Source organism: Phoenix dactylifera, chromosome 18 (assembly GCF_009389715.1).
Source record: "Phoenix dactylifera cultivar Barhee BC4 chromosome 18, palm_55x_up_171113_PBpolish2nd_filt_p, whole genome shotgun sequence".
Taxonomy (NCBI): Eukaryota; Viridiplantae; Streptophyta; class Magnoliopsida; order Arecales; family Arecaceae; genus Phoenix; species Phoenix dactylifera.
In genome coordinates, this window is record NC_052409.1 from 9,514,848 (window position 1) to 9,529,793 (window position 14,946).

A 14,946-nucleotide genomic window follows, 5' to 3' on the forward strand; every position below is an offset into this window, starting at 1 on the left:
GCAGATCAAATGACAAAACCTCGACCTCAAGTATTGCATTTAAAGCATGTTTAGTAACACTACAAAAATAGAATTTTATAACTTTTAAAGCAAAAATTCTTTTTAGAAAATAAGTGTTTGGTAAAAATATTCGAAAAATGCTCCTACAAGATGTTGCAAAAAATACTTTTTGGGGAAGCTAGAAGACCTAAATTCTGACTTCCTTTCTTTGACAAACTTTTCAATAATAGAAGTGACACCAAATATGCCCTTAGTGTTCTTGCAAAGTTGGCTTTGTTCAGCTTAATAACCTTTGATCCCTTCAGCCTGTTTGAACACTGTCTTTCTCGTCTCCATGATATCACCAGCAGAAAACAAATAAACCAAATTACTTCAAGGCAATTGCTTTCAAAGTCATTATGTTCAAGTTTATGACTCTGATGGACCAGACTCAAGTAAATTTGACCTACATCAACCTAACATAATTGGCCTCAAGTGGATCAAATTTGACCAAACCGGACCAATCTAACCAAATAAAACTCGAAGCGAGCTAACTCAACCTGATCCCCCACAGTTGTCCCTGAACTGGCTGGATCGACGACCAACTCATAACCTCCACTTCTACAGCTGCAGAAATTCACGAATTCTGCAACAGCCTCATTGTGAACTGAACCTGTGACCTCAACAACAGGAACCTGAGCCTCTACCAACTCATCCAGTGCGCTGCATACAAAGCACACTTCTCACTCTTACACTGACTTCATTTAGAAACACCTAGAAGTAAAATGTATTTGATTCCAACTTATCCATTCACAAGTAAGGGCTTAACAAGCTGCACAATAAAAATGATAATGTTTTACTTAGGTTCATGATGTTATAAAGACATGTCTGAAGCTGCCAAATGGCTCGTTATGGCAGAAAAGAAAGATTATTTGGAATTGCATAGTCTAATATCTATTCGAATTTTTCCACGATATTGGCATCTTTGAGAATTCAAGGTTGCAGCCGGTAACCACATGGATTCTTACTTGCCCAGTTCCATTGGTCTCTGCACATCTCTTCTATCCCATATTTTGCTCTGCAAGTGGCATTCTCACATCCATTCAGTATTGCTTGATGAAATAATTTTAACCAGAAACATGGATCAATCAAGATATAAAAACAAATGGGGTAATGTTAAACAGTACAATACTGTATAATGGATAAAAGCATGTTTCAATTCCAGACTATCTTAAAGCTAGATCTGTGTGTTCCCAACGAGAACTTTAAAAATGTCTGTTAACTCACTAGCATGGTAAGGTCTTCGTGTTAAGTATCAAACAAACTTTGGTAAGAATTAGTCATAGAACCAATAATTGTGGAAAACTTACCTCCAACCTAGTTCCTTTTGAGCTTTTTCTGCAGACGCATAGACTACAGTAGCGTCACCTAGTCTTCTTGGGCATAACTTGATGGGTATTTTCTGAATATTACAAAGTTAAGAAAACAAAAGGATGAACGATGTTTTTTTGGAACATACAGAAAAATGCTCATAAGCAACATACCTTGCCAGATGCCTTCTCAAATGCTGCAACCATTTCGAGGACAGACGTTCCATGTCCAGTACCCAAGTTGTAAGCAACACAACCTGGAAAACACAGACCAGTTAACACAGACCAGTGGTGGTCACTTAACACACACGAGGGAGGGGGAGAGAGAGAGAGGACCAATATCTCCTGTAGCAAAAAGCTTTCGAAGAGCTGCTATATGACCATCAGCTAAGTCCATGACATGAATGTAATCTCGAATCTGATTTGGATAACAAAATGTCATAAGAAGATTTGACTTTTAATAAAACACTATTCTGTCTAACAGCAATAGAAGTCAACCAAATAGCAATAGTTCTTATGCTTAAAGCATACTTCACATAAATTAATGATTTCTGGTTGACATTACATAAATTTGAATTTTTTATTATTTCAATATAAAAATAATTATAGAAGATAGCCATCAAATTTGGCACAATAATAGGTATTATTTGGTATTAGTACTAGTCCTCATTGAAGCCAAAAAGTACTGCATATCAGTTAGTAGTTCATGATAAAACACAAAGCAAATGATAAAAAGAACATCAGGTTTACATGTCAGCATGACATTAGTAGACTGGTTTTAAGTTCATATGCACAAAACTAGGTCACTGAACTGATATTAGACAACGAAATGGCATGAATATATTGTTAATTCCAAAGAAAGTATTTTAAATCTGAACTGTCAAGCTTTAACCCATTTCCATTGCATTGGCATTATGAATTGATATAAAATTCATCAAGTTGAGAACTTATTTGTAACGAAATCTTAACCCGACGCAACCCTCCATAACTTAAAATCAAGATCCACAATATCGAAACTTATCGGTACGGTACGGGATATCTCTGTACCGAAATAGCTCTCTAATCAATTTTTTTCAATTTTATCTTGATACGCCTTAGTACAGATCGGTATGCAGCTCAGTACAAGTCGGTATACCTCAGTATGGATAGTACGTGGCTTGTACCGACTTGAAGGTATGTTTTGTACCGGTTTTCTTCCGGTATGGTATGGTATGCCTCATGCTGGGCGGTACAGCAAACCATGCTTAAAATAAATTGCTGGCCAAGGTAATCTTAGACAACAAAGACCTAAAAGCCCAAAGTAAGGAAACCCCTCCCAAAAACAAAGATATGATCAAGTTCCTCTTATATCAATCAAAATAGTTCAGTTATCAATAATTATTATACACAGTCTTTGATCAATTTTTCCAAAAAAAAATTATTATGGCTGTTTTATTAAAAAATTGACTAGAGGAGAAGCAACATATGCTGCAGAAGTCCTAAAAATTGGATATACCACAACATACCATAGACTATTTGAATTGAAACCTCATATGTAACTTACATGATGTTGTTTAATTTGATTTTAGCTGCTTGATATATTTAATCAACAGAAATTTTGCCAAACAGTCCATTTTATTTTCATAATTGCTGAAAGGGCCACATTTGTCTCTTTTGCAAAATGCTCTGCTTTTGAGTAAAAGATTATTCCCCTAGCCTCAGATAAATTTACACACTTATCTTAGTCAATGCATGCATACATTGTAGTGGATGAACCCCTAATACAAGTTGATTCACATCTAAAATTTCGGAAGACTTTCTACAAAAGAAAAAAGCAGCCCTTCTCTGCAAATTCGATAATGAGGTGAAATTTTCTGCAGAAGCTCCATAATTTATAACCACCTTTACACCATCAATCACGTGCAAAACCCCTTTGAATCAACCCTAATGCTATACATCACTTAATTGTTAAGTTCTTCACATAAAATCCAGGTCAGATCAAATACAGTCGCAAACTGTCCAACAACCATTAACTTGACTGCCACTCTGCACATGCCTTTTGCATTCAATGCTTGGTTGGTTAGTAATAGGTGCAATATATGGTGATGCACCTAGAGAATTTATTCATAATAATCACTATTCATATTTTAGACAGGTATCCACTGTGAGAAGCAAAGTGATAGGCTGAAAATGAGAGGGTGTATTAGCAGTCACTATATATAGAGGCTGAAGAAAAATCTGGGGAAAGGAACAGAGATAATTATATTCAGCCAAAATATATAAATATGATGAATAATGTCAAGATAATCTTTATCTAGAATGGACAATATCAACGACTAAGTATTGAGTGCACAGGCACTCGCTGACCTTGCACCTTGCCAAGCACTGGCACAGAACCTTGCGGTGTGATGAGAAGGCACTAGCATAGTATGTGCTAGTCCATGCCGACCAGCATGGACAACACTTGTCTGTCGATAACATTGGCATGTAAAAGCTTCAGGGCATGATGGCAAACATTTGCATTGTGACAGAAAAAGGTGGTCATGCATATAAATGTTTAACTCTGCATTCAGAAAGCTGTTAAAAGGAATGCAGGCAAGACTTCTAATCGAAGCGTTTCTAATCACTAGAAGAGTTCACACAATTGAATAGCATTGTTTAACAACACCATTATTGGCACATAATAACCATGCGCCATAACCACTGCACACCACTAATAGTAGTTATAAGTGATTGGTGTTTAAAGTGAATCTTTTCTTAATTTGTACTTTTGCTCCGTAAAACTAGCTTTTCTAGGTCATTGAAATGGCTTCGAGCAGGATGTTATGAGAGTTCATGTTAATGATATTTGAATATTTAAAGCAAATTCAAGATTAAGTAATAATACTATAGTTATATTCTACAAGGTATCAAAATAATTAAAATACCCTGGAATGGCAATAATGTGAGGCAAGACTGTTAATGCCGTTAAAACACTTATATAAGACATGCAATATCCATAATAAATGCCTTTACAGTTGTTAATAGCTTAAAAGATATGGCTGATAACCTTGATAGTGAACATAAGATTATAACAGTCACCTAACCTTGATAGTGACATAGATTATAACAGCACCAACCATCCTGGTTAGAAAATTACAACAATAAATAACTACATACAATCAGAGATGGCTAATGTTACATACCCGCAGTACCATCCTTTGTTGGATAAGCATATCCATATACGTTTAACTCAGGCAGCCTGCCAACAGCAACTTGCTGGATGTAAGGCATCAAATTATTTGGAATACCTTTGGGATCTTCACCAATATGACCACTCTCATTGAGCTCCAACAGGGTTGGAGTATCTTAAATGTATTATTCTCCATTCTGGATCAGCCTTTTGAATATCACGAGCAATCTCTTCGAGAAAAAGCTAGTAAGCCAAATATTACAGCTGCATTAGTAATTGAGAACTACCGGATATGCACGAGGCCCAAGAATGTTTTTATTCATGAACACAGAATCAGACAGCATATTTTTTAGGGCTGTTGAATGTACCTTAGTCCTACCATATGGATTCATTGCTCCTAGCTCATAATCTTCAACACATGGAATCTTTTCAGGCTGACCATAAACTGTAGCAGATGATGAAAAGACCATCTACATTGCATAAAATGACACAGCATAAATCAGTGAAAATAAATAAGCATAAATGAGGTTAAAGCTAAAAGTATAGCTGCATTAAAAGCCTTTTCTTTTAAATTAAATATCGTTATTAATACTCAAGTGAGGTTAGAAACAGAAATAACTGTGAACACACTGAATATGTCAATTAATTGCATAAAGTAATTAAAGTCTTACATCGCCTCATATAAACAAAGATTCACAAGATTCCACCTCATGCATGGTTGTAGGGATTTGCACAATGACATCTTTGGAAGCATTTAAGTACATCGGCAAAATGTATCAAGTGTGCATACAGGCCAACACAAAAATGAGGTCTGGATCATGTTGGCGGTGGTATTCTTCCTCATTGACACTTCCAATTATCCTCATTCAAAGAAGTGGGATCACATGATGAATGACCTCTTTATATACACGCTATCACCAACCAGAACAATATAGTAAGTGGATAGTCCTTGGGCCATTTCAACCAATGTCCATCTCTTCTCTATTTGATTAATGGCCAATCTAGAGACCACCAGTTCGCATGATTGCAAGTGAGGGGGGAAGGGAGATAAAGACACCAATGAGTTAGCACGCATTCACAAATGTGCAGGTGCTGGGGTTGGATAAAGGCAGGGCAACACTGATAGCAAGGAAGGTCCAAGGTGTTGGACAAGAGCAATGGGTGTAGCGTAGAGGTTGAGCGGCAAATGGGGTGATCAGGAGGTAGGGAGAAGGCAAGATGCATGAAGTTTGAAGGAACAAATTAGGTGCCACCTTTGGGTTTTTCACTGTATTATGTCCAGTTTCTTCACCCATAAAGATGGAGGATATATCGGTCTTTTCCTAAATTGTAAATTTGTCAAGCCCTTGTCAAGTTATCACGCAACAAAAGATGGTATCTATATTACTGATTATTATTAGGTGAATAAGGGAATATGTGCAAAATGTAATTGTAGAGGGGAAAATGCACCAAAAGACATACTTTGGAGGGTATGTATACAAAAGCCCCTCAAAGATTATACACTTCATATACTACGATAGAATGACAATCTATGAATGTAAATCCTAATATAGGGGCTTTAGGAATTAAGTCTGGATAGGTTTGATTTCAAGATAATGCAGGGACTTTACATGTTGCTGTACTGAACTATAAACAAGAGGTTTAAAGGTGTTTGACAGAAAAGTAACAGGACTTGCTTAAGAACTAGTTTAAACACTAAGTTAACTAATTTAAGGGTTGATGGGTAGATGTACTGGAAAAATATAGAGGTTTTAATAGGTATTTACATGTATAAAAATTTTAACTTGCCAAACAAAAACAAAATGAAAGTTAGTGTTTTTGTACAGGGAACTTAATCTATGATTCAACACTGACGAGAGATTGAGAAAATAGGCCAACTCTAAGAAGATACATTAAGAACAACAAAACATTAAACCATAATTAGATAAAATGATTAGGTAGAATTTATCAGCAAATAACGGAAGACGTCCTGGTGGAATCATTATCAAGAATATACTTAAGGATCATGAAGTCATGAATTGTAATCATGGAGTAAACACCATGGAATATAAAATCACTTTCTTAAATTCCTATAATTTTGCAAAATGGGTAATACGTGGGTGGTTGGCCAATATAGACCCTCATAAGGCCTGCTTGCACCAATTAATCTCTTTTTTCCACTCTCCACTAGAAACTCCATCACAAGTAGGACTGCTTTAAGGCTATCATAGGGTACTCATATAATAAGAAATAAAAGGTGAAAGTTTTGCCAGATACAGTGGAACCCTCAAGAAAGGTTAACACAAAAGGCCCACCAAACATCCCCTCACCCCGAGACACACACACACACACAAAAGAAAAAAGGAAAAATTGAAAAGGAAAAGGGGGAAAAGGGTTTGATGGAGTATCTCGAGGCCACAATTCTGCAAAGAAGATTTCTCCTCTCAAAAACTGAATAAATTCTATTATCTTTTATCTTTAGACAACCCCTCCTTTAATATCTGGGTTACCCAAACACAAGAACGGAAGTATTAAACTCATAAAAAGCAGGGGAACACCTCTTTCCTTCTTTTTTTCGTCCTCCTTTTTCTTTGATTCTTTTTGTCAATGAGCTAATGTGGCATTTGTTTTGGATAAGTTCTTACTGATGCATCTAACTCAAAAGTTTGTCCAGATGAATCCAAAGCATCACCTCAACCCAACAAAAAGCCAAGAAAATAAATCAAAATTATCTTTCTAGAAAAAACTTCATTTGGTACAAGATGGTGTGCAACAATGAGCATACGAAAACTCAGCAGCAGCAATCTCAATGATATTGATACTAAAAGAGTATGACAGCCAATAATTAAGGCCCCCTTCGGTATAGCTTTTGGAGGGCTAAAAAGCGCTTCTTGAAGGGTCAGAAGCTTTTTTAGGTGATTTTGAGTGCTTGGTAAAAATTTTGAAACAACATCCGTCATCTCCTAGAACAAAGATCACCATACCCGAGCAGCAGAAATTTTTGGTGAAACTTTTGGACATTGAATAGTTAGCCACTTGTAAGTGCATTCGGCCATAGGCTTGGGTAGGCATATTGCCTAATTTCGGTCCTAAGGGACTTGGGCCAAGGCAGGGTACATCAACCCCCCTTGGATTTGGCTAAGGAAGGGAACCATCAATCCCTCCTTAGATATTGTATTTCCTTTTCACCTTGAATCAAAGTTGCCTTTGATGCCTCTGCATTCTCATATGAGTTGTCTTCATTGGCTAGCAAAGCTTTAGATTCCGAAGAGGCTCTTCCAAAAGCTGAAAAAAATCTACCAGTGAAAAACAACAATTTGGAGCTTTTGGGCAAAAACTATAATTGAGATGTGCTGAGAAGCTATTTTTGAAGACAAAGCTCACTCAAGAGATCCAAAAATTATTTATAAGTTAACGATACTTAATCATAATAGTTTTGATGGTATAATAAAATAACAATATAATACATTATAATATAGTAATAATATAATAATTATATATATTCTAATAATATTATTATAATATAATAATACTATAAAATACTGTTATATTTTAAAATTAATTTTTTAATTTATTATTTATTATATTATTTATGTTAAATATCAAAATAAATAATTTATAAATTAAGAATACTTAATAGTTTTTGAAAGTACAATTGAAAGCACTACGTAACGTTCTTCATTATCATTTTCTGATACTAAAAGCACTACCTCAATCTGGTTACTAAACAATAAACAGCTTTTTGTTGAAAGCTTTATTTCCCAAGGCTTTACCAACAAAATCTCTACTAGCTACAGCAATACCAAATATGGCCTAAGACTATAACAAACATATAGTGAAGGAACACTAGAGGGCACAACATTCACCCTCAACTCCTTGAACATAATTTTAGCTACATGCTTGGAAATCAATCTATTTATTATTCCCTAAAGATGAGATGTGTTCATAGATTTTTGCAAGAGCCTAACAATGGATTGTTTGAAGATGAGAACATGCTATTTTCCAATAATACCTCCCAACGAGAGTAATAATGTAAACTTATTATGTTTTCCAAAGGATCATCATGTAAAATATATGTCAGTGTATAAAATAAACAATTACTATGTTATTTAGAAGATATCATCTCTATCTTTTCTTATATGTACAAAGTTAGAAAGAGAACAAAGTTAGTAATTGAAGAGAGCAAACCTTTTTGCAACCATATTTTCCCATAAACTCATACAAGTTTATTGTGCCAATCAAATTGTTATTGTAATAAAGCAAAGGCTTCGCCACACTCACACCAACAGCCTTCAGTCCAGCAACATGGATGACAGCATCATATCTACATGGATAACACGTTACAATAATTAATAAATTATTAAAAGATGAAAAGCCACAAGCTTAAGAAAAGCTTTTGCTAAAACACCTAAATGGATTCTTCCTGACAGGAGAAACTAATGAAACACTGCATTTATATAGGGGTGATTTTTTTTCCTAAACTAGTTATATAGGCTAGACCATAAAACACAAAAAATAGTGCAAAAGAACTAAGCGGAAGGTGCCAAAAATAGTATGATAAGTAGTGCTTCCAAAGAAAACAACATTTCACTTTCACTATCACTGATTTATAGCAACTGCATATGTAAACCCTAGTACAAGAGAGCATGCAAAAATAACATTATACATAAGCATGCCAGACTATAATGATGATTTAAGGCATCAACTTAGTAAACTTATATCATGAAAACCAAACCATTCAATGAAGTTGCCGCATGTCAAGTGTGCACTGTTATAATTCGATACAATAAGAATAGTCAAAATGTCAGCTGCATATGCTCTATGAAATAGGTGCGCTTCAAAGGTTGGGCTATTCTTTTTCAAGCCCACTTTGACATTAAATATGCTGATTCGTTGTACTTTCTTTGTCAGTTTATGTCATGAACAAACATGAGTAGCAGAAAACTTCTACTTGGGATGCCACAACCACTTAGGAATCTCTCAGAAAACTCATTCCTCTACCAACTTCACCAGTGCTTCCAATTCTAAAATATTTTGAGAAATATACTTACCTGCATCCCCACCAACACCCGCTTAAGGTAGCTAATCCTTTTTATTGTTTTAAAAGTTTGCACGAAGACATTACAGTCTCTTCTGATAAGAATGTATGCAAGCACTTGATATGTGTAATGTGCGTAGCTGATTCAAATGAAGGCACAAGAGGAACTGGTCGGTTCACTTGCATTATTTATTAATGTACTTTCCTCCTTTCTTCTTTGTGGATAGAGGTGCATATTTGTTAAAGATTAGACGGAGCCTGTTATGGGATTCATAGATGCATTTAGTTATAGTAGTCAAGATAAAATGCATACAACATTCTTATGCAGATTCTTGAGTGAGCTAACATTAAACAGAATTGGGGCTCAACATCTATTTAGTAACAACAAAATCTCATTGTTCATCGAATAAGCATCAGGAGAAAGTTGGAGAGTGAAGAAAATAGTAAACATGCTCATAGAAGGACAAAATTCACTTAAAGATTGAGTAATTTGAATTATAACAAATGCTATGAACAAAAATAGCCTAGCTATATTATGATTTAATTGACAAAAATGAAAAAAAAATAACTAATTGATATTTTTCTAATAAAGTATCTCAATGTGGTGCTATCCCTTGCTTTAAATGGGTTATCTAGTTCAGACTAATCTCTTTGAATATACTTATGAGGTATTCATCCATCATCCCATTAGCTGTTAGCTGTAATCATCTAAAACAAATTTACAAGCATAGCCCAGGGCTATGTTGTCATGGTAAATCTTTCGCCAATAGCATACCAATGTAATTATTCTCTTATACATGCCTAAAAGGACAGAACAGTATGTGCTATATCTCATTAATGCATTCCAGATTGATTATTCTATGAGTTCGATCTTCATTGCTGATGATATATACCAATGGAACACCCTACACTGCTTAATGCATGTGAACCAGTCAATACAACTCATAAATCATAAATACAGGAGATAGGTAGTCGAGGAAATAGATCCTCACTTTCTTAAGTTGATCAGTTTCAGTTAGAACAACAGTTGCCGGATATAAAGCTAAACAAATGAAAATATATAGGGTTTGTCATTGCTTTGATGATTTAACAAGTGTCATTTTATGATACGGCTTCAAGAATTTGGGTTGCAACTTTAAAAAACACCAAGTCACCTAGAAGTCCAGAGTGGGAATGGGAAAAGGAGCAAGACAGGGCATGGTACAACAGAGCCTAGAGGGAATGATAAGATTTAGGTCCAAACTGTACTAGTATTTTTGATCCACACAGACACCCTAATCTCACTATATTGCTTCTAAGGCATTGACTTTGGCCATAAATGCTTACGTTGATAATAAGAAGAAAATAAGTGAAGTTTTTTAGAGGTCGGTCCATATTGTATTTATCAGCATAGTTGATGTTCCAAGCTGATTTGTTCAGTGAATGAAGATGAGTGCCGCAGATAGGCTAGAAATTGCTTTTAAGATCTTTATAGTAGAACATTTTTAGGTTCCTAAGACCCCTTATGTCATTTTGGATAGTAGTTCAACCATTTTGTTGCCAAGAAAAAGTTTTGAATAAGGAAAAGCAAAGAAAAAAAGCAACTTTCTACCCTGTAGCACTAGCTATGAGAACACATGATTCCTGGAAAAAAGCTAGTGCTCAATCATCTTCCCTGCCTGTTTGTAGTGGTCACACGGAGTTCTCTGTCAAGGTCATACAGCTCTTAACTACTTTCTTTTTCTGCTTGCTTCAGTACGAAAACTTTGAGCCCATATTTTTCATTTGGTTGTTGGTGGAATCTTATGGCTATAGAATCTATCTTGTGCAGAAAATTCACTTTCACTTGTGAGCTTAGAGTGCTATTAATAAATTTGCATTAAAAAAGACATTCATGTCATCTTTTTTAACTTTCCTTCTTCCACTTGAAATAAGAAAGTCTGCCTATACAAACAACCGCAAAATTAAAACGAAGTCAACTCTGCTCATCAATCAAAAGCAAAGTTCGCCATTTGTAGGCTATGCAATCTGTCATGGAAATCGCACTTGCCATTTCCTATATTAACAGGCCGTGAATTCAAATCTGGATACTTTTTTCAGCAAACAAGGACAAGCGACAAACCAAACAACGCATGGCTTCTCCAGAGCTTCACTACTTATCATATACTGATCAAAGATCAAACCATCACACAAAATCCATACATATAAATAAAATTGCTCCATATATTAGTCTTATACAATAAGAGTCGACACTGAACCAGTAGCGCAGAGAGAGAGAGAGAGAGAGAAGAAACACCTCGTAACCCTCAATCTTACTAAAATACACAAAAACCGGTACAATAAATGAGTTCAGCGTCAAAGTCAGTTACCAACTAATATAAAAATATGTACTAAGAAACACAAAAATAAAAAAGAAAGTAAAGTAAAGCTGAGAAGATTCTGACCTGGTTTCGGAGAAGACCTTCTCCAAGTCCTCCTTGTTCCGAAGATCGCCCTGCCAAGAAAAACAAGGGCATTCATCATCGAGATCCAGATAGAGAGAGAGAGACTAAGGGGGAGGAGGAGGAGGAGGAGGAATGGAGTACGAGAAAGAAATGGAGATTGCGAGAGAGGGCGGGGCCGGCGAGATCGCGGACACGGTCGACGGCCTCCGGGACGGAGTTGTCGATGATGGTGACGCGGAATCCCTCCCTGAGAAGCTGCAGCACCGTGTGCGTCCCGATGAACCCCCCGCCGCCCGTCACCAAAATGCTCTGCTTCTGCTCCGACGACGGCGCCATTGGACGAAGACGAGGAACGGCAAGAGGCAGAGATAAGGATGTTGGGAATATTAGACTTCAACAAATAATAGACAGTAGCTGGCTTAAAAAAAAAAAAAAAAAAAAGTAAAAGTGAAAAAATAAAATCCGAGATGCTGAAACGTCCTATATTGGTCACTTTTTTTAAAGTAGATTTTACCGCCTTACAGTGCACTTGGCTTGGATGGCATTCTACTCATAAAATATAACAGTCTTTCGCAATGTTTCTTCTACCTCAATAATTTGCACGGATCAAAGAAGCCTTCGAACTGAGAATCAGTATGCAGCAAGTCCGTTGATTGAATGAAAAAAAAAAAAAAAAACTGAAAAGGAGAATAGAAGTTCTTACTTCCGATTGTCTTCTATCTACTCCGTAGACAACTATTTATAGATTTCTTCAGGACAGACGTGACCAAAAACGATCCAACGGTCAAAATTGGGAAGAAAGTTTGAAAAAAACACTAAGAGTAGGGCCAGCGGATGCGAGGTCGGTCGCGAAAAGAAGGTTGTTCCTACGAAGAGGGCGCGTCGCGAAGAGGCGCAAGCAAGGAAGCGACGTGGCTCCTCACGCCTCTAGCACGACCTCGGCCTCGGCTCCTTGCACCTCAGGTAGGAGGTGCGACCTCGGCCTCAACTCCCACCTGCCTCGGACGAGCACGGGTGAGAGGCCGCCTTGGCTCCTCGCGCTTCGGACGAGCACAGGCACGAAGGGCCTCGGCTCCTCACGCCTCAGAGGCTCGCGTCGCGAGGCGGGACCCACCCGCCTCGAAGGAGCATAGGTGCGAAGGGCCTGGGCTCCTCCTTGGAGGCTTGCGTCGCGAGGCGGTACCCACCTGCCTCGGACGAGCTCAAGCGCGCTGCGCGAGGTGCATGGGTCCCACGCACCTCGGATGAAAACATTTTTAATCAAGAAAAATCTAACATTTCTCCACCTGATTAAAAAAAATGTTTTCAAGATTTTATAACATTAGAAAATAGTTAGACCAGGCTTGTTTATGTCGTGGCTTCAATAAAGATAGCTTGCGGGTTTGAACCTTTACCCAGTGAAAGTATATTTTCATCTGAAAGGAATAGTGGTAGCTAAAAAACTTTGAACCAAATCCTTTGTTTTAGATTTCTATATACTTCACCCATGATAAATGCAAATACTGGATTCATCATAGGTGGTCCTTTTTCCGGCCTCATGCACCAATATTTTAGTTTCATGAGCACTCTAGGGGTTAAACCCTTGTCCTCATAGACTGCGGCCACACAATCATACTCATATAGATGAGTCCTCCAAGGGTGCTCGCAGCACAGCACCTTGCCATAGACTCGGACTCATTCAGAGTTTTAAGCTCTTCCGTATACCTCTATTGTGTTTAGCACTCACATCATAGGGAGAGACCAAATGACATAAAGTTATTTTATTATAGTGCTAACTAATCATTAAACAACTTGTTTTTCTCGTTGAACTTTTCGTCTTGAGATCTCCAATCAGAGTAGGTTGGGTTGCCATTGTCAATGGTTCTTTATGGATTTCAGTCCCATCCCCTTTGATGTTTCTATGACTTTGCTTCTAGCTAGTCCTTTAGTCAAAGAATCTGCTAGGTTATCTTTAGATCTAACAAATTGCAAAGTCATAATACCATTTTTAATTAGGTATCTAATAGTCTTATGTCTCACACTAATGTGTCTTCTGTTTCTCTTGTTATACTTAGTATTTCTACAAGTATTAATTGCGGCTTCATTATCACATAACACAGAGATAGCAGGCATAGGCTTTTCCATAATAGGAATTTCTAATATAAGATTCTTAAACCATTCTGCTTCTTGACTTGCAGAATCTAAGGCTACAATCTCAGCCCCCATAGTGGATTTGGTGATCACAGTTTGTTTGGATGATCTCCAAACAATAGCTGCACCACCCAACATGAATATGTATCCACTAGCTCCTTTTCGGTTCACTGAATCAATGATCCAACTAGCATCACTGTATCCTTCAAGTACAGCGGGAAATCTTGAGTAATGTAAACCATAATACATAGTACCTCTGAAGTATCTAAGTACTCTGTCCAGTGCTTCCCAATGACTAAGACTAGAGCAACTATTAAACCTACTGAGCTTTCCTATAGCATAGGAAATGTCAGGTCTACTTGTATTTGCAACATAAATTAGTGTCCCAATAATTTGAGCATATTTTCCTTGGGCCACTGGATCACCTTTGTTGCACTTCAAGTTCAAACCATGCTCATAAGGTGTACTCACTGGTTTACAGTTGTACTTATCAAATTTCTTCAATACTTTCTCAATATATTGTGATTGATCAAATATTATACATTCAGGTATTCTGGTAATCTGTTATCAAGAATTATCTCTACTTGACTTAAATCTTTCATATCAAAATTATTAGACAAGAAAATTTTGATATCAGTCACAATATTCATATCAGTACCAAAAATTAAGATATCATCAACATATAAACACAAGATAATACATGAATCATTTTCTAACTTAGAATATAAGCACTTACCAGATTCATTTACTTTAAAGCAATAAGAAACAATTATTTTATCAAATTTTCTATGCAATTGCTTAGGAGCTTGTTTTAAACCATAGAGGATTTGACTAATCTGCAAACTTTTTTTCTTGTCCTTGAGCCACATATCCCTC

At 36.6% G+C, this 14,946-nt stretch overlaps 1 protein-coding gene across 1 annotated transcript; it reads right to left on the minus strand.

The window, feature by feature from the left end:
- Window positions 1–812: 812 nt before the first annotated feature.
- Window positions 813–12,332, minus strand: LOC103716713 (bifunctional UDP-glucose 4-epimerase and UDP-xylose 4-epimerase 1-like). The gene is given in 10 exon segments (XM_039115616.1): window positions 813–1,057; window positions 1,350–1,441; window positions 1,524–1,606; window positions 1,686–1,767; window positions 4,515–4,652; window positions 4,654–4,743; window positions 4,869–4,970; window positions 8,668–8,803; window positions 11,941–11,990; window positions 12,082–12,332. Coding segments are annotated over 10 exon segments (1,053 nt in total). The 5' UTR covers window positions 12,277–12,332; the 3' UTR covers window positions 813–972.
- Between the last annotated feature and the right edge of the window lie 2,614 nt (window positions 12,333–14,946).